We start from the raw sequence: 21,897 nt of genomic DNA on the forward strand, positions 1-21,897 counted from the left end.
AATGTGGAGGCTCAAGAGGGCAGATTGGAAGTCCACGGACAGCAGCTGAGGGCTGTTTTAGCTATGAGAAGTTCCTTCTGAGAAGTCAGGGTTTAAAACCCCAAGTCAGCTCCACAGCATAGAGTGGCGGCTCCCCAGTACAGAGTGGTGACCCCCAGCACAGAGTGGCAGCTCCCCAGCATGTAGTGGTGGGATAGGAAAGGTGCCCACATATCACCTGGCTGAGATCACCAGAGCTGAGGCTTTGTCCTATAAAGAGAGGTGCAGGGAAAAATGGCACCTCTCTAAAGGACCAGAGCACTAAATCACCTACAGCCACTCACCTTGGGCTCTGGCAGATGGAGGGGGTACTGGACTGGAACTGTATGAACAAAGTCGGGGGTTCATGGCACAAAGTCAGGGAGAGCTGGGAACGTGGACACTGGAAGTTTTATGCTGAATCACTCCCTCATAAGACAGTAGCAGTATTACTCAAAAAGCCCCTTCCTAGAACCCCAGGGAGAAGCAACACCCCCCCCCCCCCGCCTCCTCAGAAATTTACCACCACCAGGCCAGAGAAATGCAAATCGAGGTTCATTAACACTTAGAGACTCCCAACAAGCAAGGAGGGAAAAAGGGGGGAAAAAGGCATTGCCCCACCCCCTGGAAAACCTCTTACCCTGTACACCTGAGGGATATTTCATTCACCTGGAGGCTACAACTCAAGGCTCATCAAGTAACAAAGACTAATAGCCTGCAGGCAAAAGCTAGAGGATAGGTGAGACAGCCAAAATGGTAAAACAAAGAAATAAATCCCAAATGAAAAACGAGAATTCTACACAAGAAGAGGTAAATAAAATGAAATTAAACAGGTTATCAGAGTAGAGTTCAGAGTAATGATTATGAAGAAGCTCAATAACATGAGCAAAAGAGATCAACAGCATGAGTAAAGATATAGAAACATTGAAAATCAATCAATTACACATGGAAAACCACCAAGTGGAAATGAAGAATGACATAGCAGAAATAAAGAACACATTGGAAGGACGAACCAGCAGAGTAGAAGAAGCCAAGGATAAGATCAGTGAATGAGAAGACAAGGTAGAAAACATTACCCAATTAGAGAACCAAAAAGAAAAAAACAAACAAAAACAAAACAAAACAATTAAAAAACAGTAAGAGAGCTTAAGAGAACTGTGGGACAATATGAAATGCAACAACATCTGCATCATAGGTGTTCCAGAAGAAGACAAAGATCAAGGGTTAGAGAATATATTTGAAGAAATAGTGACAGAAAACTTTCCTAACTTAGTGAAGAAAAAAGGCATACACACTCCAGAAGCACAGAGAGCCCCAAGTACAAAGAACCCAAAGAGGCCCACACCAAAACACGTAATAATTGAAATGCCAAAAATTAAAGACAAAGAGAGAATCCTAAAGCCAGGAAGAGATAAGTAACAGGTTACCTACAAAGGAAATCCCATAAGGCCATCAGCTGACTTCTTAACAGAAACACTACAGGTCAGAAGGGAATGACATGAAGTAGGCAAGGTTATAAAAAACAAGGATCTGAATCCAAGACTACTCTATTCAGCAAGGCTATCATTCAAAATAGAAGGTGAAATAAAGAGCTTCCCAGACAGAAAAGGCTAAGGAAATATATTAGCGCCAAACCAGCACTGCAAGAACTGTTAAAAAGACTGCTGTAATAGGCAGAAGAAACAGAAAGAGAAACATAACCATGATAAACAAAAATGGCAATAAATAGTACATATCAATAATAACCTTAAATATAAATGAATTAAACACTCTGCTCAAAAGATACAGAGTAGCTGAATGGATAAGAAAGCATGGCTAATATATATGTTGTTTACAGGAGACCCACCTGACAACAAAAGACTCACATATGTTGAGAGATGGAAAAATGTTTCCAAGCAAATGGAAAGGAAAAAAAAGCTGATAAAATAGATTTCAAAATGAAAGCCATAACTAGAGACAAAGAAGGCCACTACATAATATTGAAAGGATCTATCCAGCAGGAAGATATAACCTTGGTAAACATATATGCACCCAATATAGGAGCACCAAAATACAATATACCCATTAATAAACTTCTGGAGGACTTCAAAGGAGAAATCGACAGCAATACAATCATAGTAGGGGACTTCTACACCCCGCTGACATCACTAGATAGATCCTCTAGACAAAAAACGAACAAGGAAGCACAGACTCTAAATCAGTGATTTTCAACCTTCCTAATGCCGTGACCCTTTTATACAGTTCCTTATGTTGTATGTGTGCGTATCTGCATGTGGGCAGACCCGCCTGGAGATGGATAGAGGAGCGGTGTCTCGGTTCCTAAGACCATTGGAAATATGTGTTTTCTGATGGCCTTAGGCTCCCCCTGTGAAAGGGTCAGTCAACCCCCAAAGGAGTCATGACCCACAGGTTGAGAACTGCTGCTCTAAATGGTGCCCTAGATCAAATGGAGTTAATAGATATCTACAGGGAATTACACCTCAAAACTGCAGCCTTCACATTCTTCTCAAGGGCACATGTGACATTCTCAAAGATAGACCACATGTCAATTATAACAAAAAAACACACAAAGACATTTGAACACATGGAGGCTAAATACTATGTTATTAAGCAATGAATGGGTTACCAAGAAGATCAAGGAAGAAATTAAACCTTCCTGGAAACCAATAAAATGAACATACAACAACACAAAATCTATGGGATGCAGTGAAAGCAGTCCTGAGAGGGAAGTTCATAGCAATACAGGCCCACTTCAAGAAAAAAACAATTCTGAATTGACTTTCAAGCCCTATAACTTAAAGAACTAGAAAGTAAACAAAAAGAAAAACCCAGAGGAAGTAGAAGGAAACAAATAGTAAAGGTCAGAGCAGAAATAAACAACATAGAAACTTAAAAAAAAAAAAAAAAATGGAAAAGATCAATGAATTAAAGAGCTGGTTCTTTGAAAAGATAAAGAAGATTGATGGACCCTCAGCCAGACTCACCAAGAAAGAAAGAGAGAGGACCCAAATAAACAAAATCAGAAACAAAAGAGGAGACATAACAACTGACACCACAGAAATTCAAAGGATCATTAAAAAATACTATGCACAATTATACACCAACAAATTGGACAATCAAGGTGAAATGGACAAATTCCTAGAATCACACAGTCTCCCAAAACTAAACTGAGAAGAGACAGAAAACTTGAACAAATCAATAACAACTAAGGAAATTGAAGATGTATTCAAGAAACTCCCAGTGAACAAAAGCTTGGGCCAGGAAGGCTTCACAGGGGAGTTTTACCAAACATTCAAAGAGGAATTAACACCCATTCTCCTCAAACTATTCCAAAAAATTCAAAAAGAAGGAAAACTTCCAAACTTGTTTTATGAGGCCAGCATAATTCTAATTCCAAAACCAGATAAAGACACTACAAAGAAAGAAAACTACAGTCCAATATCCCTTATGAACATAGATGCCAAAATCTTTAACAAAATATTAACAAATCAGATCCGGCAATACATTAAAAATATTATTCACCATGACTAAGTGGGACTCATCTCAGGGATGCAAGGCTGGTATAATATTCAGAAATCAATAAGTGTGATACACCACATAAACAAAATGAAATATAAAAATCATATGAGCTTATCAATAGATGCTGAAAAAGCATTCTACATAATCCAGCATCCATTTTTGATAAAATCACTCAGCAATGTGGAAATACAGGGATCATATCTTGACAAAATAAAGGCCATATATGAAAAACCTACAGCCAATATCATACTCAATGGGCAGGAAAAAGACAGGGATGCTCTTTTTTGCCACTCTTATTTAACATAGTACTGGAAGTCTTAGCCACAGCAATTAGACATTAAGAAAAAATAAAGGGGATCCAAATTGGAGAGGAGAAAGTGAAACTGTCATTGTTTTCAGATGATGCAATATTGTACACAGCAAATCCTAAATACTCCATCACAAATGTATTGGATTTAATAAATAAATTTGGCAATGCAGCAGGATACAAAATTAACATCTAGAAATTGACGGCATTCTTACACACCAATAATTAACTCACAGAAAGAAAAACTAATAAAACAATTCCATTTACCATCGCAGCAAAAAAATGGGGATACCTAGGAATAAGCTTAACCAAAAAAATAAAGGACCTATTCTCAGGAAACTACAGGACATTGAAAAAAGAAATACAGGAAGATATAAAAAAGTAGAAGCATATACCTTTTACATGGATTGAAAGAATTAACATCATTAAAATGTCCGTATTACCCAAAGCAATTTATAGATTCAATGCAATCTCCATTAAAATACCAATGACATATTTCACAGAACTAGAACAAATACTTCAAAAGTTCATATGGAACCAAAAAAGACCCTGAATAGCCACAACAATCTTGAAAAAGAACAAAGTCGAAGGGATCAAAATACCAGATTTTAGGTTATACTACAAAGCCATTGTAATCAGAACATCCTGCTACTGATGCAAGAACAGGCATATAGATCAATGGAACAGAACAGAGACCCCAGAAATGGACGGAAGACAATATGCTCAATTAATATTTGACAAAGGTGGAAAGCGCATACAATGCAGTAAAGACAGACTTTTTAATAAATGGTGTTGGGAAAATTAGACAGCTACATGCAAAAAAAAAAAAAAAAGAAAAGAAAAAAAAAGAAACTAGACCACCAACTTACACCATACATAAGAATACACTCAAAATGGATAAAAACTTAAATGTGACTCATGAATACTTAAAAACCTAGAAAAAAATGTAGGCAACAAAATTTCAGACATGATAAGCAGCAAAATTTTCACCAATACAGTGTCTAAGGCAAAAGAAACAAAGGAAGAAATGAATAAATAGGACTTCATCAAACTAAAAAGCCTCTGCACAGCAAAAGAAACAAGCATCAAAATGGAATGGGAACCCACTATATGGAAGAACATATTTACCAATGATACAATGAATAATAGGTTAATTTCCAAAATATATAGAGTACTCAAGCAACTCAACAAAAAGAAGACAAAGAGTCCAGTTAAAAGATGGGCACAGGACCTAAATAGACATCTTTCCAAACAGGACATACAAATGGCTAATGGACATAGGAAAAAATGCTCAACATCACTAATCATCAGAGAGATGCAAATTAAAATGACTATGAGGTATCATCTCACACCTACCAGAATGGCTGCCATCAACAAATCATCAAACAACAAGTGTTGGCGAGGGTGTGGAGAAAAGGGGACTCTAGTACACTGCTGGTGGGAATGCAGACTGGTACAGCCACTATGGAAAACAATATGGTGTTACCTCAAAAAATTAAAAATTGATCTGCCAATTTACCCAGTGATTCCACTTCTAGGAATATATCCTAAGAAACTCGAAACACCAATCAGAAAGAATATATGTACCCCCCATGTTCATAGCAGCACTATTTACAATCGCTAAGATCTGGAAACAGCCCAAGTGTCCATCAGTAGATGAGAGGATTAAAAAGCAGTGGTACATATACACAATGGAGTACTATGCAGCTGTAAGAAAGAGAGATCTCTTATCCTTTGAGACAACATGAAGGGACCTGGAAAGTATTATGCTAAGTGAAACAAGCCAATCAGAGAAAGACAGATATCACATGATCTCACATATTTGTGGAATATAATGAACAAAAGAAGCTGATGAACAAAAATAGTCCCAGAGACACAGAGGTAGGCTACAGACTGACAAACCTCAGAAGGGGACTGGGGGAGGGAAGAGATAAACCACAGAACTTATATGCATATAAGCATAACCAATGGACATAGACAACAATGCTTTGGGGGGATTAGGAGGGGGGTATCAATGAGGGAAAAAGAAGAAACATCTGTTACAAAAATAAATAAAATAAAAAAATGAAGAGAAATGAAGTCGATGATAGATTAAAATTAAGAATGGAGTCACAAATTTATGGGAAAAACATATCTTCCCTCTAAAATAATGTAACTTGGAGGCCCTGCTCGTTCACTCCGCATTTATTTAGAAGTTTAGAAGCAAACAGTGAAGCCCTGTCCTCAAGAACCCAGGAGGGAGAGACTGTCAGGCGGTGATGAACCTACAGAGAGAAACGAACCAGGGTAAGAGCTGGAGAGTGGAGGGAGGGCCCCTCCAATAAAGGGACCTGTGAGCAGAGACTCTGGAAGACACGAGGAAGTTAGGTAGACGTCTGAGGCTTTCTGGGAGGGAGGGTTGGTGAGTGTGAGGCTGAGCGTGGTGGAGCTGCGGCTGGAGAAGCAGTGGGGAGGTCATGGGCAGGTGGCGGAGGACCCGTGGGCCACCCTGAAGACTTCTGTTTGTCTCAGCATGGGATGGAAGGCAGTGAGAATCGGGAGGAGAGAGGGTGATCTGACCACCTGGGCTGCTCTCCTGCATAAAGAGCACAGTGGGGCAAAGACTGGGAGCCTGGCGACTGTCAGAGACGGGACAGGGCAGCAGCCGTGGAGACCTGAGATGTGATGATTCTGTGACTCTGTTCCGAGGGAATGGCCAGCAGAACTGCTGGCAGACTGCGCTGTCTGACAGAGGGAACAGGGTGGCGCTGGCCTTGTATGGGGAGATGGTGGGGGGAGTGGATTCGGAGGAAGTGATGGTTTCGCACATGTACATGTTGATGTCTCACAGTGGAGATATTATGTCAGCAACTGGTGTCTGAAGCTGGGGTCCGGAGAGAGACCTGGACTGGAAATGACACATCGGGGAGGCATCGGTGTCAGTGTTGCCGGAAGCCATAGCAGAGATGAAGTCACGCACTGAGAGAACGTAGGCAGAGCAGAGCAGGGGTCTGAAGGTTGTGCGTGGGCCTCCGACTCAGAGGCTGGGAGATGAGGCGCCATCAGGAACAGTGGGGAAGCGTGGCTGCTGAGGTTGTCGTGATTTTGGGAGAGGTGTCTGGGAAGCGAGGGGAGGACAGTGCTTCCAGGAGGGAGAGGGGGAGCAACTGTGATCACGCCCATGGGAGGGAGGAAGCAGGGCTGGACTGGCCACAGCAGGGACCCTTTTTGTCGTCCACCAGTCAGCCCATGGTCCCAGTGCTCTGCTGGCGACCCAAGAAGACCCAGGTTTGAAAGTCATCCATTAGACGCAGTAAAACAATGCAACATTGTCTGATTTCCTTCTTTCTGTGCCGAAAGACAGGAAATAGATTCAGTCCGCTCTGGTTTTCTATGGCAACAGGCAACAGATCTGTCTTCCCTCCGTGATAAATAGCAAAGCGACTACAAGGAGACCACAAACTGTGCCTGTGGGCTGGTTCTTCCCTCAGCCACTCACACCGTGGTGTCTGACCACCCCCAGCAGGCGCTCCTGCTGGGCCCCCCCGCCTGGTTCATCCTGGCATGCCACATCCAGTTACTGGCCATGACAAATAGAAGCACAGGTGGAGGCTCCAGCAGGAAATTGACCACCAAATATACACATATATGAATAATGTATTCATAATACACAAATATTGTATTACATATAACATACACACACACACAGAGGTGAGCCAAAGTAAGTTTACAGGTGTAATACAAATAAATAATATGATAATAAATAATAATATAAGAATAAACTGTTTCACATACTCGCAACTGTAAACCTACTTTGCCCCTCCCTGTATACACTTGTAATACTTATTTTTTTTAGATAAAGACAGCCTTCAGATTACACCTCATTGAGTATCAGGATCATTGTTTTGCTCCTGGGGCCACAGATACTGTATGCTGTTAATTAAGAGCACTGTGCTTCTGATATTACATATCGAAGAGGAACACAAAATAGTGGTAGTAACATTACAAAGATACCAAGCTGATGGAGTCATTAACAATCTTAAAGTATTTAAAGTAAAACAAAATTTAAATGCCTGTCTTCAATCCCAAAATAAAATGTTCCATCCCCAATAAGAATTTTCCTGATTTTTTTTTTTTGCTTATACTCTTTTTTTGTCATGCAGAGTCTTTTTTTTTTTTTTTTAAATCAAACTACTATGGGTGAAGAAAAAAGAAAGAATGTGAAGACAAGTGGAGGAGAGACAGGGGAGGGGAGGGGAGGGGAGGGGAAGGGAGGGGAGGGGAGGGGAGGGGAGGGGAGGGGAGGGGAGGGGAGGGGAGGGGAGGGGAGGGGAGGGGAGGGGAGGGGAGGGGAGGGGAGGGGAGGGGAGGGGAGGGTGAGTCTTTTTGTTTTTTTTTTTTAATGTAGTCAAGTGTATTAGGCTCTTTAGGTATTGGTTCTGAATACTGCATCTTAGGATCTAATGTGCGTGTGCAGGTTACACTAGTGTGTTTTCCTAGTACTTATGTGGTTTCACTATTTTACACTGAAGTCTGAGTCATTGGGAGTTGATTCCTTTGGCGGCATTCGGGCAGATCCGGTTTTCGTTTTGGTTCCATGTGGCTCTCCCATTACCCAACACCCCTTATTTAACTCTGCCTCCTCGCCCTGCCAGGTGGGTCAGTTGGTCGGAGCAGCATCCTGTGAACCAAAAGGCTGTGGCTGTGATTCCAGGTCAGGGCACACACGCCGCGCCACTCTTCTCTCGTCTATCATCTTAAGTATTAACACATACACGCATGTTGTAGCTCGCCTTTCACATCGCTGTGATTGTTTTCTGTGTCACTGTTTACCTCGGTTGATCCACGTGCTTGCTTGCTTCTTTGCTGACGTGCTGGTCCTCTGTGCTGGGCTGTCTGTTTGCCGGCACTACGGTGTTTCTTCTCCTTCCTGCACCCTCCCGTGTTGCTGCGATGGCTGGAGGCCTGGGAACCTTATTTTTAGGAATTCTGTGCTACAAGGGTTCTGATTCAGACCCTGTCTCGGACAGACACCTGTAGATTGGAAGCCGACAGGAAGGCATATTCGTCCTCCAGCCGGCAGTAGACAGTCATACGTCTGGGAAGTATCGGGAGAGGCCTCAGCCTCCACCCACCTGCTGGTCTCCAGCTCTGGAGCTCGGGGCAGGGGTGTTCTGGCCAATTCTTTGTGCACCTGTCTAATTTCTGGGATGCAGTCTCCAGCCTTAAACTTTGCTCTCTCAACCCTTATGCCAATTTTTAAACAACTGGATTTCTTCTTCTTGAAGTATTCAAATACTTCCCCCCCCCCCCAAATTGAACCCTAATTCAACTCTAGTCTTCCCACTTTTCTTTCCCTTCATTACTGCTTGGCCAAAATGTCTATATTTTACCTCTATTTTAAAGTAATTCTGCCAGGTATAGAATTCTAGGTTGACTGTTACTTTAGAATTTGGTTAATGCCATTCTGCTATTTACTGGTCTCCACTGTGACGGCTGAGAAGTTAAACAGCAGTTTCCCCCTATTTTAGGTACTCTGTATTTTCTCTCCAGCGAATTTAGACATTTTTTTTTTTTTTGGTCTTTTGAACTTTTAAACTTCACTAGAATGTGTTGAGGATCAATTCATGTTATTTATGCTAGTTTTCATTCATTTGGTTACTGAATCTCAGAACGACTGTCTTTCATCCAATTGTATGATCTCTTCGAATACTGATCTCCCACTGTTTTATCTCTGATCTCTGGGATTCTGATCACACGGACTTGTACCTTCTCACACTTTCCCTCAACGCTTTGTGATCTCTCTCTGTCTCTGTCCGTCTCTCAGTTCCCATCTGTTTCCTCTCTGGTGGGATCCTGGTGGTTTACTCCATCCATCATCCACTTTACTGTCCTTTGACTCTGTCAAATCTGCTGTCTAGCTTTCTGATTTTAGAGATTTTATTTTTAATTTGTAGACATTCTTAGTTCATTTGCAAAATGCCTTGTTAATTTTTGCAATTTCTTGTTCATTTGTTTGATTTTCAAACTTCCCCTTTGTATCCTTGAACATACTTAACACACTTTAGATTCTGTTTTTGATCATTTAATCACTGGCAGATATTAGAGTCTGGTTCTGCAGTTCGTGGTTCCTGTGGCCTTGTTCACAGTGACTTCTTTCCTGATCTGCTCAGTAGTTTTTTAATTGCAAATTCATGTTTATTGAAACTTTATCTATAGGAACACTTTGAGACCTGGTTTTAAAGTTTGCTTCCCTCCAATTGTGTTGTTTTTTTGGAAGAGGTCAAGGCTCAAATTTAATCATTTAAAATAATTCTTTTAGTCTTAATTTTTTTCTTCAGGATACAGATGTCATAGGAATTCTGATTCCATATGTATTTGAATATTGGTTTATAGTTAGTTCTTTTTCTTCCCTTCCTCTCCCCACCTTTCTTCTTTCCTCTCCCCTGCTTCAAATTTCTTCCCTTATTTTCCCCTCAGAGCAAAGACCAGCATTAGTTCCACTGTTTCTATCTGGGGTAGTGTCCCTTCCAGTGGGTCCCCCTGGGAACCCTAGCTTTATGGAGGAGTCTCTAACCGGTCCCTGCATGCAGCTCACTGTCAGGTTTTGTCTTGCTGATGACACCTTTCAAATTGGATCTAGGCCATAAGAGGTGGAACACATCCTCAGAGCAAACGCCAGTTCCTGAACTTTCTAGCAGCATCGTTTATTTCCACTCGTGTAGGTGTGCCTTCAGTGCAGGTTTCATACTTTATCTAGTATTTTAAATCACATTCTCCCCAATACGTTTTCCATAAACATTTATTCTGCCATATTGCTAGAACAAGAAATCAGCAATTATTGTTTAAAATAAATCATCAATCTTTGCTAAAAGTGTCTGCAATGCCTATTTCAAAAAGGATTGCTCACCACAGAGGGAAATGTTAATTTGGGGCTAAAAGTAATAGTGCACCGCTTTTCTTATGGGTTCCATAAAATCCGCAAATGTGTAGCTGATTTCTTTTTACAAGCTTGTAATTTATAGAAGTATGAATTGTATTTTATATTCGTAAACGTGATAGCTGACATTCCGGTTCTTTTTCAACCCGAGTCCTGTGTGGACTCAGGCAGCCAGGGCAGCAGCGGTTCTTGCTTTTTCTAGAGACCAGACAGTAGCTGCCGTGTCTACAGTGCGGGAAGGGCAGGATTCCCTCCTGCGCTCGTTGCTCCGCTGTGACATGACGGCCGATCGCTGGTATGGACCGAGAAGACGGTTCACAGAAATACACTTGCTTCTTGGCTTCACGTGCGGGAGAGGTGATGGCAGGTCCCGCACACCGCGGTGGAAGCCGGTCCTGCCGTGCCCCAGCCGAGGCACAGGCGGCCACTCCCTTGCTTGCCCATCATTTAACCACTCAACCCACCAGCCACCAGAAATGTCTCCCTTTCCACACACAGCTGTTTGACGTCTGCAGGCAAAACACATCTTTTTGCTTGCTATTTATTATTGTCCATCAAAATATCCTTTTTAAAAATTTTGGTTTTTTTAATCCTTACCCAAGTATTTTTTCCATTTATCTTCCAACAGAGTGGGAAGGGGAGGGAGAAAGAGAAAGGGAGAGAGAGAAACATCGATGTGAGAGGGACACATCGACTGATTGTCTCCTGCACAGCCCCGACCAGGGCGGGAGAGGAACCGCAACCGAGGTATGTGTCTTTGGCCGGAATTGAACCCGCGACTCATTGGTCCGCAGGCTGATGCTCTACCACTGAGCCAAACCAGCCAGGGCCGATATACACTTTTTCTATGTATTAAAAAGTAACAATTTGCTGGAATACCAGAAAGAACCCGTGTTCCTTGGCGGGAGACAAATGGCAGCAGCCGACTCCCCCAGGTGAACCCATGTCTTTCAGAAGCCGAGGGGTTCACCTGACAAGATAAGGAATTTGTTGCTTTTTGGGGGGAAGATTTGCAAGGAGTTTCTCTTTCCTCGATTGCCGGTTTAGAAACTGAAAGGACATGCAAAGAAAGAGTAGAGAAAGAAAGCTGGTCTAGCAGATGAAACGTGCACGGGGAACCCTGCACACCTCGGGGAACATCTCCTGGGCTGGCGTGTTTGAGATAACTATTATCCTGCGGCTAGAAAATTCATTCTCAACTCCATTTAGAATCTTACTGAGGGTTAGGTGAAAAAAATCACATCTTTATAGGAATAATGTAAACATTACTTTTCCTTTTTGTGTTTATATAAATAGCTAAATGGACATAATATGTGGATCTGGCTTAAATATATGTCCCCGCTCATCTATCCTTACAAAACAGTGTTTGAGACAGGCACAGGGAGCATTCTGCAAACGGGACACTCAGCTCTGAACAGTAACGTCGGACTTTCCGTTCGGCTGCGGGGGAGGCAAGGCCACTGTTCTGCATGCCCGAGAGTTCAGAGCGTCCAGTTACAGAGTTTCAGGGGATCGGCCAGTTCAGGCTGCTATGACAAAATGCCCCAGTCCTGAGGCATCCAAACGACAGACATCATTGTTCACAGTCCTGGAGGCTGGGCGTCCAGAACCATCAGGCACGTGCCTGGGTTCCAGGGAGGGCCCTCTTCTGGGTGTCCTCATGGAGTGGGAAGAGGGCAAGGGAGCTCTCTGGGGTCCCTTGTGTAGGCGCACTAATCCCTTTCATGAAGGGTCCGCCTGCGTGAACGGATTGCCCTCCAGAGTCCCTGCCTCCTGTAGCATCGCATCAGGGTTAGGGCTTCAGCACAGGGCCTTCTGGGGGAGCCCAGCATGTGTCCCTGCAGGTGAGGTGAGGAGGGGTGAGCTGGTGAGACAGACTGTTCCAGCGTCAGAAAAACCGGCTGGTACAACTTCAGTTCTCTCATGTGAGTTACGCAGATGGTGTGATGGTTCGTCGTAGGTGTCAGCTGGACTGGGCTCTGGGTGTGTCTGGGAGGTGCTGGTGGAGGTGCTTCCCGTGGGAATCAAGCAGATTGCCCTCCCTGATGGAGGTGGTCCTTGTTTAGCAGCGGGAAGGCTGGAGTCCCACGTGGAAGGGGCACCTCTGTCTGCCTGCCTGTCTGAGTTGGGACTGGGTCTTCCTGCCTTCTCACTTGAGCTGAAACCCCGTCTCTGCTTAGGGCTTGAACCTGCCAGCATTGAACTGGAATTACACACGGCAGTCTCCTCTCGGTCTCCAGGCTCAGACTCGGAGTGGAGCTGGGTCATCGGCTCTCTGGGTCTCGAGCTCCCGACTGCAGATGTTTGGACTTCTCAGCCCCATAATCATGTGAGCCAGGCCCTTGCAATAAATCCCTTTCTATCTATCTATCTATCATCTATCTATCTATCATCTATCTATCACATATCTATCTATCTATCTCTCTATCTATCATCTATCTATCACATATCTATCTATCTATCTATCTATCTATCTATCTATCTATCTCTCTATCTCTCTATCTCTCTATCTCTCTATCTCTCTATCTCTCTATCCATCCATCCATCCATTCATCCAACCATCCTGTTGTTTTTCTGGTGTCCACCTTGGCTCATCTCTGAGTATACCAGGCACTAAAGTGTAATCAATAATACCACACTGGACGTCACACACTGACACAGAAAACCCACAATGTGACCCCACACTGATACGTTGGACATGCAGTCCTGCCCAGCAGAGGGCTTAGGCCAGAGGACAAGGTAAATGCATTTAAACTGAGAAATATACTTAAAAATTTTACTTATCAATAATCTAACTTCTTCAAAATTCAAAAAAACTGAGGTGAGCATCTGTCACTCATGTAGCATCTATACCGAGTGCCTACAACCAATCATGTCCCGACTGTTTTCCTCTGAGAAAGAGCTTTGTAAAACCTGAGCTTGCCCGAGGTTGGAGGTGTTGACGTTTAATAACTGCAAATGCCAGACTGACCTTTGCTCGCTGAGGGCCCTGGGGGCTAACACTTCTACTAGGAAGCACTTCGCCATGGTGTTTCCTAGCGATGCAAACTCTGCCCTCTAGACTCCAGCTACGGCACCACTGTGTTCGTGCAATGAAACCACGAAGGCTTGGTAAGTTCCACATGGTACTGGCACTGGAGGGCTCCAGTGTCATGTGAGTCAGAAGTGACCTGGAATGCCCAGTGACCCCTCAACACAGCTGGTCTGCACTCAGTGATGAGGAGACCCGAGCCCCGCCCCCTCGCAGGGGAGCGGGAGCTGTAAGCTAACTTGCATCTACTCAGCTGGTCAATAGTCCTCAAGCCACTTTGCTGCCTATATTGCAGAAAAATAATTCATTATTCCAAAGAATAATCAATTCATGTGTACCGCAGACTGAAAGGGGCTCGTGGGGCGAGGGCAGAGATGGTGAGGTGGGGGACACGCTGTGTGCTGGAGAGGACCAAGTGCAAATGGGGTGGGGGCACAGACCAGGCAGGGCCTGAGGGCCACGTCAGGGCGTCTGTGTCCCCAGGTGTGCTGCCTCACCTACCTCCTGGGCCATGGGAAGGTTTCCACTTTCGTATTTCAGAAAAGTGAACATGCTATGTGGTTAGTTAGGGCTTCCCCTCTAGGCCTTTAAAATCCACCTGTCAATAGTGGTTATTACAAACAATCAAAGACAGTAAAACAAATGCTGGGAGGAGAGGCTGGCTCAGAAGGGTTGCTGCTGAGTGTGTTGGTGGGAGAGGAATAAGCCCCGTTCCGGAATTTGGGTCCTTTGTGTCTGACCTTGGCTAGCGACCCGGTTACTCCAGGCAAACCAGGACCTCTTTGTGCCACAGCTGCTGACTTGTGAAGGCAATAATGACCCACTAACAGGACTGCGAATTACCACAAGCTGCAGAACAGCAGAGCAAGTACCCGCGAGGCTGCAGACCCAAGTCTTGACCTCAGAGCCTGCTCTCCTCCTCTCTGCCAAGTTTCCCGTTGCTCAGCGGAATCTGTCTGTCGTGGGGTGAGCATGTGTAGCCTCACACACAGCCAAACGCTCTTTTTCTGATGCCTGCTGTTCAGTCTGCATTGCAGGGTCCCAGGTGCTCACCATGACCCTATTGTCAGCGTCACAGTTCAACACAAGGGCTGTGGAGGGGCAGGGGGCCGGGCGGGGGAGGAATGGGTATTTTCCATTTCTTTTTATTTTTAAATTTTTATTTATTTATTTTATCCTCATCTGAGGACTTTTTTTTTTTTTTTTTTTTTTTATCTTCAGATAAAGCAGGAGGAGAGGGGGAGGAAGAGAGAGAGAGGGAAACACCGATGTGAGAGAGACACATCAAGTGGTTGCTACCCACAGGACCACAACCAGGGCCGGGGACAAACTGCAATCAAGGTACGTGCCCTTAGAGGGAACTGAACCCAGGTCTCTCTGTTCTGCCAGCTGACACTCACCACTGAACCAAACCGGCCAGGGCGGAACTTCTTTTAAAATGCAACTCTTCTCGCCTGTTAAGTATGAAGAGTCCACTTCCATTGCTCCATGAGTCTAATGGAATGATGCTAACTGTAGTTCAGCAGTTCAAGCGGGAACAGCAGGCGATGCTGACACACCAAGAAGCGGCCGCACAGGTGCTCCTCACTGCACGTTCCTGTGGGTTCGCTGACTCACCCGGTGCTGCCTTCTCGTCGCGAGCTCGCCAGTCCCCCTGGGGAGGGACTCACACAACTGTGTGCCTCCCGCGCAGACCACCCGCTTCCGGAATTACACTTGGCTACGACGCCACACTTTTTTAGCAGATGAAAGGAGAATCAAATATCTACAGAATTCCAACAGCTACTTCGTGAACTGGGAGGAGAATCGTCATGTTCTCCAACTCCCTCTTTTCAGAATTCATGCCTAGTGAGCCCATGGGCCGCCTCCACCGCCACCTGCGACCCAAACCCGCAGTGCCCTGCTTTTGTGACTGAGATGTGGTCCGCCGCCCACTGGCCGCCTAGACCCTGGCTAGAGGCCATGAGTGTCTGGTCAGGGACAGTGAGCTGGGCAGAGACCACCTTTCGGTTCCAGCCAGTTCCCTTGAGGTCCGTGACCACTGTCCTCCTCCTGCCCTTTGCTCACCGCAGGGGGAGGATGTGGGTTTTTGGGCTGAGCAGTATGAGTTCTCACCTGACCAGGCCTTCACTCTCCGTCCCCACGTCCTTCTGCTCTGCTGCTGTTCCGGTCAATTCTGCTGAGTTTGGAAAGTCGGGGTTTGTGGTCCGATCTCCGAGAATATTTTTCTGTGAGACTTTATCTACAGGAAGGAAACAACATATATGCAGAATACCTGCCACTCTAGACACAGCTGTGTTCGACAACATTCGCTGCTGAGACACGTTCGTTTCCCAGGGGAGACTTTTCAGTGACACCTCCCCTAGGGTTCCTGCTCAGCGAAGGACCTTATTCAGGGGTCAACCGGTAGACGGACACCTTGGGCTGGTGAAAAGTACACCTGGAATTACTGTGCTGTACAATAAAAAGTTCACAAAGTAGATTTCTTTTTGAAATGAGTAAAGGGGAGGAGTCACCATGCAGAAGCATTCTTGGTTCTGCTCAAGTCCTCAGAATGTATGCCTGAAATGGATGCATCATGAAATTCAGGAAAATAAAATAGGCAGAAATGATACCGCTACTGTTTCAGAAGTTTGGATTATAAATTTTAATGCAACTAAATCTTTCCTTTTGTTTTGATCTTCAGCTATGACATCTTTTCCGAAGAAGCAACACAAAAGAATATGTGTTGGCTTCAATTTCAGTCCAAAAATTTAAATTTTCCCTTGAAGCCTATGAATATAATTATCAATTAATATAGTTTAAATTGTATTTTACTCAGAGGATAATCAACACACTGGTAAATATTTTGATTATAGAGAAAATTTTAATGAAAGTAAATTACTTCAGATACAAAGAATATATAGGAGAAGCAAAACAATATAATGAACACAATGTAACAGTTATTCATTACCCAGTTTCTAATTTCTTTTTAATTGAATGCACTATGCTTAGAAAATTAAAATTAAATTATAACTCTTATTTTATGGTAATACATTATAATTTTAAAAATTTAAGCCAATCTAGTATTGAAAATCTGGATTTGCAAAAATTACAGATAGGGGCAATTACTTCCTTTATAAGAGTTTTCATTGTACAAATCCTATAGTATGAAAAATTATATGATTCCTCTAAAATCTGTAAATGTATTAAACTGCCTTGGCCGATGTGGCTCAGAGTGGTTAGAGCGTCAGCCCTTGGACCAAAGAGTCATGGGTTTGATTCCCGGTCAAGGGTCCTACTTGGGTTGCAGGTTCTATCCCTGGCCCTACTGGGGCATATGCAGAAAGGAGGCAACTAATTGATGTGTCTCTCTCCCACTGTTGTTTCTCTCTCCCCCCTCCTTCTCTCCTTTCCTCCCACCCTCTATAAAAGTTAGTGAAAAAATATCCTCGAGTGAGAATTAAAAAATAATAAATGTACTAAACTTTTCAGAAACACATTTCAGGATTAAAGGGAATGATAAAATTGAGTCACAGTTTTTAAAAGTTAATGACTAAGAAAGCTTAGAGCCCGGATTTTCCAAGACAGCTTTCTCTATTGAACATCTCCTATCTACCTTAAGTTTGAAATTATGATAACTTTTGATGAAAGATAGGAAACACAGTAATAAGTATTTTTGGTCATGTTTAAATGGAAAGCCCCTGTGCCCGGCCAGTGTGGCTCAGTGGATTGAGTGTCGTCCCATGGACTGAGAGGTCCTGGTTTGATTCCCAGTCCAGGCACATGCCTAGGGTGTGGGCTCATCCCCAGTAGGGGGCGTGTAGGAGGCAGCCGATGGATGTTTCTCTCTCACATTGATCTTTCTCTCTCCCTTCTCTCTCTAAAAAACCAATAAAGACATATTAAAAATAGATGGAAAGCCCCCAAATACCCAGATTCAGGAGGGATGCAGAGGCACCTCACTGTAACCGGTCTGAGGACCCTGCTGCAGGTGAAACACCACCATTTGTATGAGCTCCTGCTCAGAGGTGTAGGTTAGGAGCATTTTATACAAGCACCTGTGGTACACCAGGGAGTGTATCAGCACTGGATGGATTTCAGAGTAAAAACTAGCACTTGCGACATGTCGTTTTGTACTAAGAGGCTCTGGCTAGAAATAAGAGAGAAGGATCCATTTCCATATGCATCTGAGTTCAGCTAAGCCATATTTTCTTATTTCTTTTAACCAACCAAAAAGCTCATTCTCGGGTCTCTGGCATGTGCTTCATACTGCTGCGGAATAAAGCACCAGCCCAGTCCGATTCTCAGATCTGCAAAGCTGGGCCGTGACTGAGAGGTGTCAGGGCAGAGCCCCTAACACTGGGCAGATGTAGGGGCACTGGCGGCCGGGACTGCCAGGGCTGCCTGCTGGAGCTGCCCGTCTCACAGGCAGGGCCCCTCGCTTCCCATGAGCTCCTCAAAGGAGTCTGCACCAAAACAGGGTCATGGCCCACTGGCTTTGTATATTTTCCTTTTTTTTAAAATCCTCACCTAAGGATATGTTCATAATTTTAGAGAGGGAAGGGGAGAGAGAGAAGAGAGCAAAACATTGATATGAGAGAGAAACATGGATTTGATGCTTCCCCTATGCACCCCAACTGGGGATTGAACCCAAAACCTAGGTACATGCCCTGACTGGGACGCAAACCCACAACGTTTTGGTGTACGGGACAACACACCAACCAACTGAGCCACTGCCCAGGGCTGGTTTATATCTTTTTCTGGGAACATCTGCCCCCATAAGGAAATTAGGATTGAAACAGAAGGAAACATAAGTAAAGGGACCAGATAAAAAGCTGTGAACACAGAAGAAGCAGAACTGCGTGAGCTACAGCACATGGACTAGTCGCAGTGATCCTAGTACCAGTTAGGTGACTGCCTGTTCTGCAAGTCCTTTCCTCCATTCTCATAAGGAACTTTTTATTTGGCCTTATAACTCTAAACAGATGCTTGCGCCTTGCCAGGTCCTCTCCAGACGCGCCCAGGTCTTCCAAGACGCCACTGCCTCCATCCCGACTGTTTAGAAACTAATTGCAGTCGAATCTGCTTTGTGGATGAGCATTTTATTTTATTTTATTTTTTATCCTCACCCAACGACATGTTTTGTATTTATCCTCACATAGAGCAGGAGGAAGAGAGGGAAGAAGAGGGAGACAGACATCAATGTGAGAGACACATGGAGTGGTCACCACCCACACAAATTGCAACCGAGAGGTACATGTCCTTACCGGAACCGAACCGGGCGCCTCTGGTCCGCGGCGACGCTCTAACCGCTGAGCCAAACGGGCCAGGGCTGCGGCTGAGCATTTTAACCACAAAACAAATCCTCAAGCCTGACTTGCCAAGAGGAGAAACCAGTTCTTGTCCATTTTTGGACTCAGCAGAAACAGTTTAGAAATACCCGTGGGGACTTAAGCCAGGATCTCCGTCAGCTGCCCCGTGTGGGTGTCTGTCCACGCAGCATGCTCCTTGTCTGTGGGAGCAGCCGGGAGAGGGCCACGCGGCGAGGGGAGCTGAGACCCGCGTGCTCTGCTCGGGGCGGGGCTCCGGCCCCTGGCGGCCTCCCCAGCTCCCGCAGCCAGCAGGGTCTTCCCGCCACCGTGCTCTCTGCGCGCTGTAGGCGGCCAGGTCTCCTCCGCCCGCCCGGGGCGAGCGTGCCCGGGGGCCTTGCCCATGGCACCCAGCGGGACCGGGGTCACAGGGCTCTGAGACGCTGCTTTGGTGGAAGGCGGGAGCCCAGCTCTGCCTCTGCCCGCACACTTCTGGCTGATGCCGTCTCTGGCCTGCCGGCCTCTCGCCCTGGCCTCTGGGAGCCACTTCCAAACGGCCTGGCCCCCGCGCCCAGCGGGTCGTGGAGCCTCACGAAGGTGTGACACACCTGCTTCCCTCATCAAGGGAGGAAGGAAGTGACGCGGCGATGCCACACTGGCAGGGGCCCTAGCAACCGCTGGAGAAGGAGGGACTCAGAGAGAGAGCCTAATCCGGGGACAAGGTGGTGAATGAGAGGCACTGCTTCAACTGGCGTTTTGGGAACATGGATTAAAAAACGAGAAGACTTGAAAAGGCTTCCCTGGGGGGAATGTTTGGGGCGGGCAATGCTATAGCTGGCTGACTTTCTAATTCTTTTTTAAAAGATTTTTTTTTAATTGATTTTTAGAGAGAGAGGAAGGGAGAGGGAGAGAGATAGAAACATCAATGAAAGAGAACATTGATTGGCTGCTTCCTGCACACCCCCCACTGGGGATCGGGTCCACAACCTGGGCACTGCCCTGGCCGGGAATCGCGACCTCCTGGTGCATGGGTCTGTGCTCCACCACTGAGCCACACTGGCCGGGCTGACTTTCTAATTCGTGAAGACCAAATGTACTGTGGGCTTTGTGTCAAAAACAAGTCTCCTTGTATCAGACACCAACAATACCGAGTAACTAGCGGTTATGAGCTAGTAGAGACTAAATCTGAGCACTTTGGCCAGGTGCATAAATGATGCTACTCTTTGTGCCTTAATTAATGAACATTTGGGGTGAAAATAACGAATAACGCCATTTTCAGAAGTGTGTGAGGAATGGGTATTTGCTGGCACCCGAGATTTGTTTCCGACTGTTTGTGATTAACTTCATAGTTGCCAGAATATATGATGTTCTTAGAATGATTTTAATGGTCACACTTGAAAGTTTATGATACCTTGGCAGACTGTCAGATGACATGGAGGAAGCAGACCTCACCCAGGGGAGGGGCTCTAAGACGTCAGCACGGACGCGGACTCTCGTGTTAGGAAGTGCTCATGGGAACAGGAACAGGGCAGCTGAGTTCTGGAAGTCATCCGTAGGGGGCGTGGTGAGAAACTGAGGTTCACTAGCTGAACAAGACTAACTGTAACCTGACAGTTATTTCAAATTACAGAGAAAAGAAGTAGATTTACTCCATATGTTCCAGAAGGCAGAAGAAAGATCCAACAATGGATTCACAAAACAAATGAACAAACAAAACCTCAACTATTCTAACAACAAAACTTGTCTAATAGCAAAACATGTGGCTTTGGGAGAGTCCTGGGTTCGATTCCCAGTCAAGGGCATGTAGTTGTGTTGTGGGTTCATTCCCTGGTCCTGGTTGGGCACATGTGGGAGGCAACCAACCAATGTGTCTCTCTCACATGGATGTTTCTTTCTCTCTCTGTCTCTCGCTCTCCCTCCCTCCCTCCCTTCCTTCCACTCTCTAAAAATCAATGGAAAATATATCCTCGAGTGAGGATTAACAACAACAAAATAATCCTCTCTCAATGTCTTGCTTGGTTTCAGGGAGTCTTTTATTGGGGTTAATCTCTCTAGAAAACACATTTTATGCACAGGTGTTAAGGTGAGTCGCCAGTGCTGGTTCCGAGCAGAGAGAGAGCATCCTGACATCACTAATTCTCTGGGCGAGTCTGGCTAAGTCACTTTCCATAACAACTTCTTCATCCATAAAATGAGAAACGCTTTTGTCATGGGGCTTTCTGGGAGGATTAGATAAAGACTTCACTCAAGAAAAATGCAATATAAACACGAAATGTTCCGCTGGCAGACTGGGGTGAATTATCTTTGTGAAGAAAGCTACGCTGTATTGGATCTGCACAACAGTAACCCCGGTGGGTCACACTGGAGCTTCTGTTCACAGAGAGGGTCCCAGGGATCAGGAAGCAGAAAGCCATTTCCCGCAAATCAGCTTTGTTCTTTGGCAGAAAGAATCCTAACAGCATAGGGTTTGAGCTAGTTGAATTGTGCAAATGTATTTGAATCATGCGAGCTACAAAAAATAGGGCATTTTATAAAAACAAAACAAAAAAACAAAAAACCACACAATAAACAAAAGAAACCCAGCTGTCCACATTCGTTAGATTCTCTTAAGTTTTCAAAAGAGGTGGGAACTGAGGGATTTTCTCAGTCAGAGCCTGTTGTTGTATTTGCGATTGCTTCTGCTTTTTCAAAACAAAATATGGTGAAATTGTTATTCCTATGGAAGTCTTTGAAGACATGCTGAGTCTGCAGATGTAAAATGGAATATTTTTTCTCTGTCACTCAGATAGCTCCTGTGCTAAATGAACCTCAC

At 44.8% G+C, this 21,897-nt stretch overlaps 1 protein-coding gene across 1 annotated transcript in view; it reads right to left on the minus strand.

Moving 5' to 3' along the window:
- The window catches only part of CNGB3 (cyclic nucleotide gated channel subunit beta 3), a 141,225-nt gene that overhangs the window by 109,577 nt on the left and 9,751 nt on the right, over window positions 1–21,897 (minus strand). The window contains exon 2 of the mRNA XM_036264453.1: window positions 15,910–16,036. Within this exon, the coding sequence (XP_036120346.1) occupies window positions 15,910–16,036 (127 nt within the window). The remainder of the gene's footprint in view (window positions 1–15,909; window positions 16,037–21,897) is intronic.

This window comes from Molossus molossus, unplaced genomic scaffold, assembly GCF_014108415.1.
Source record: "Molossus molossus isolate mMolMol1 unplaced genomic scaffold, mMolMol1.p scaffold_m16_p_16, whole genome shotgun sequence".
Lineage (NCBI taxonomy): Eukaryota > Metazoa > Chordata > Mammalia > Chiroptera > Molossidae > Molossus > Molossus molossus.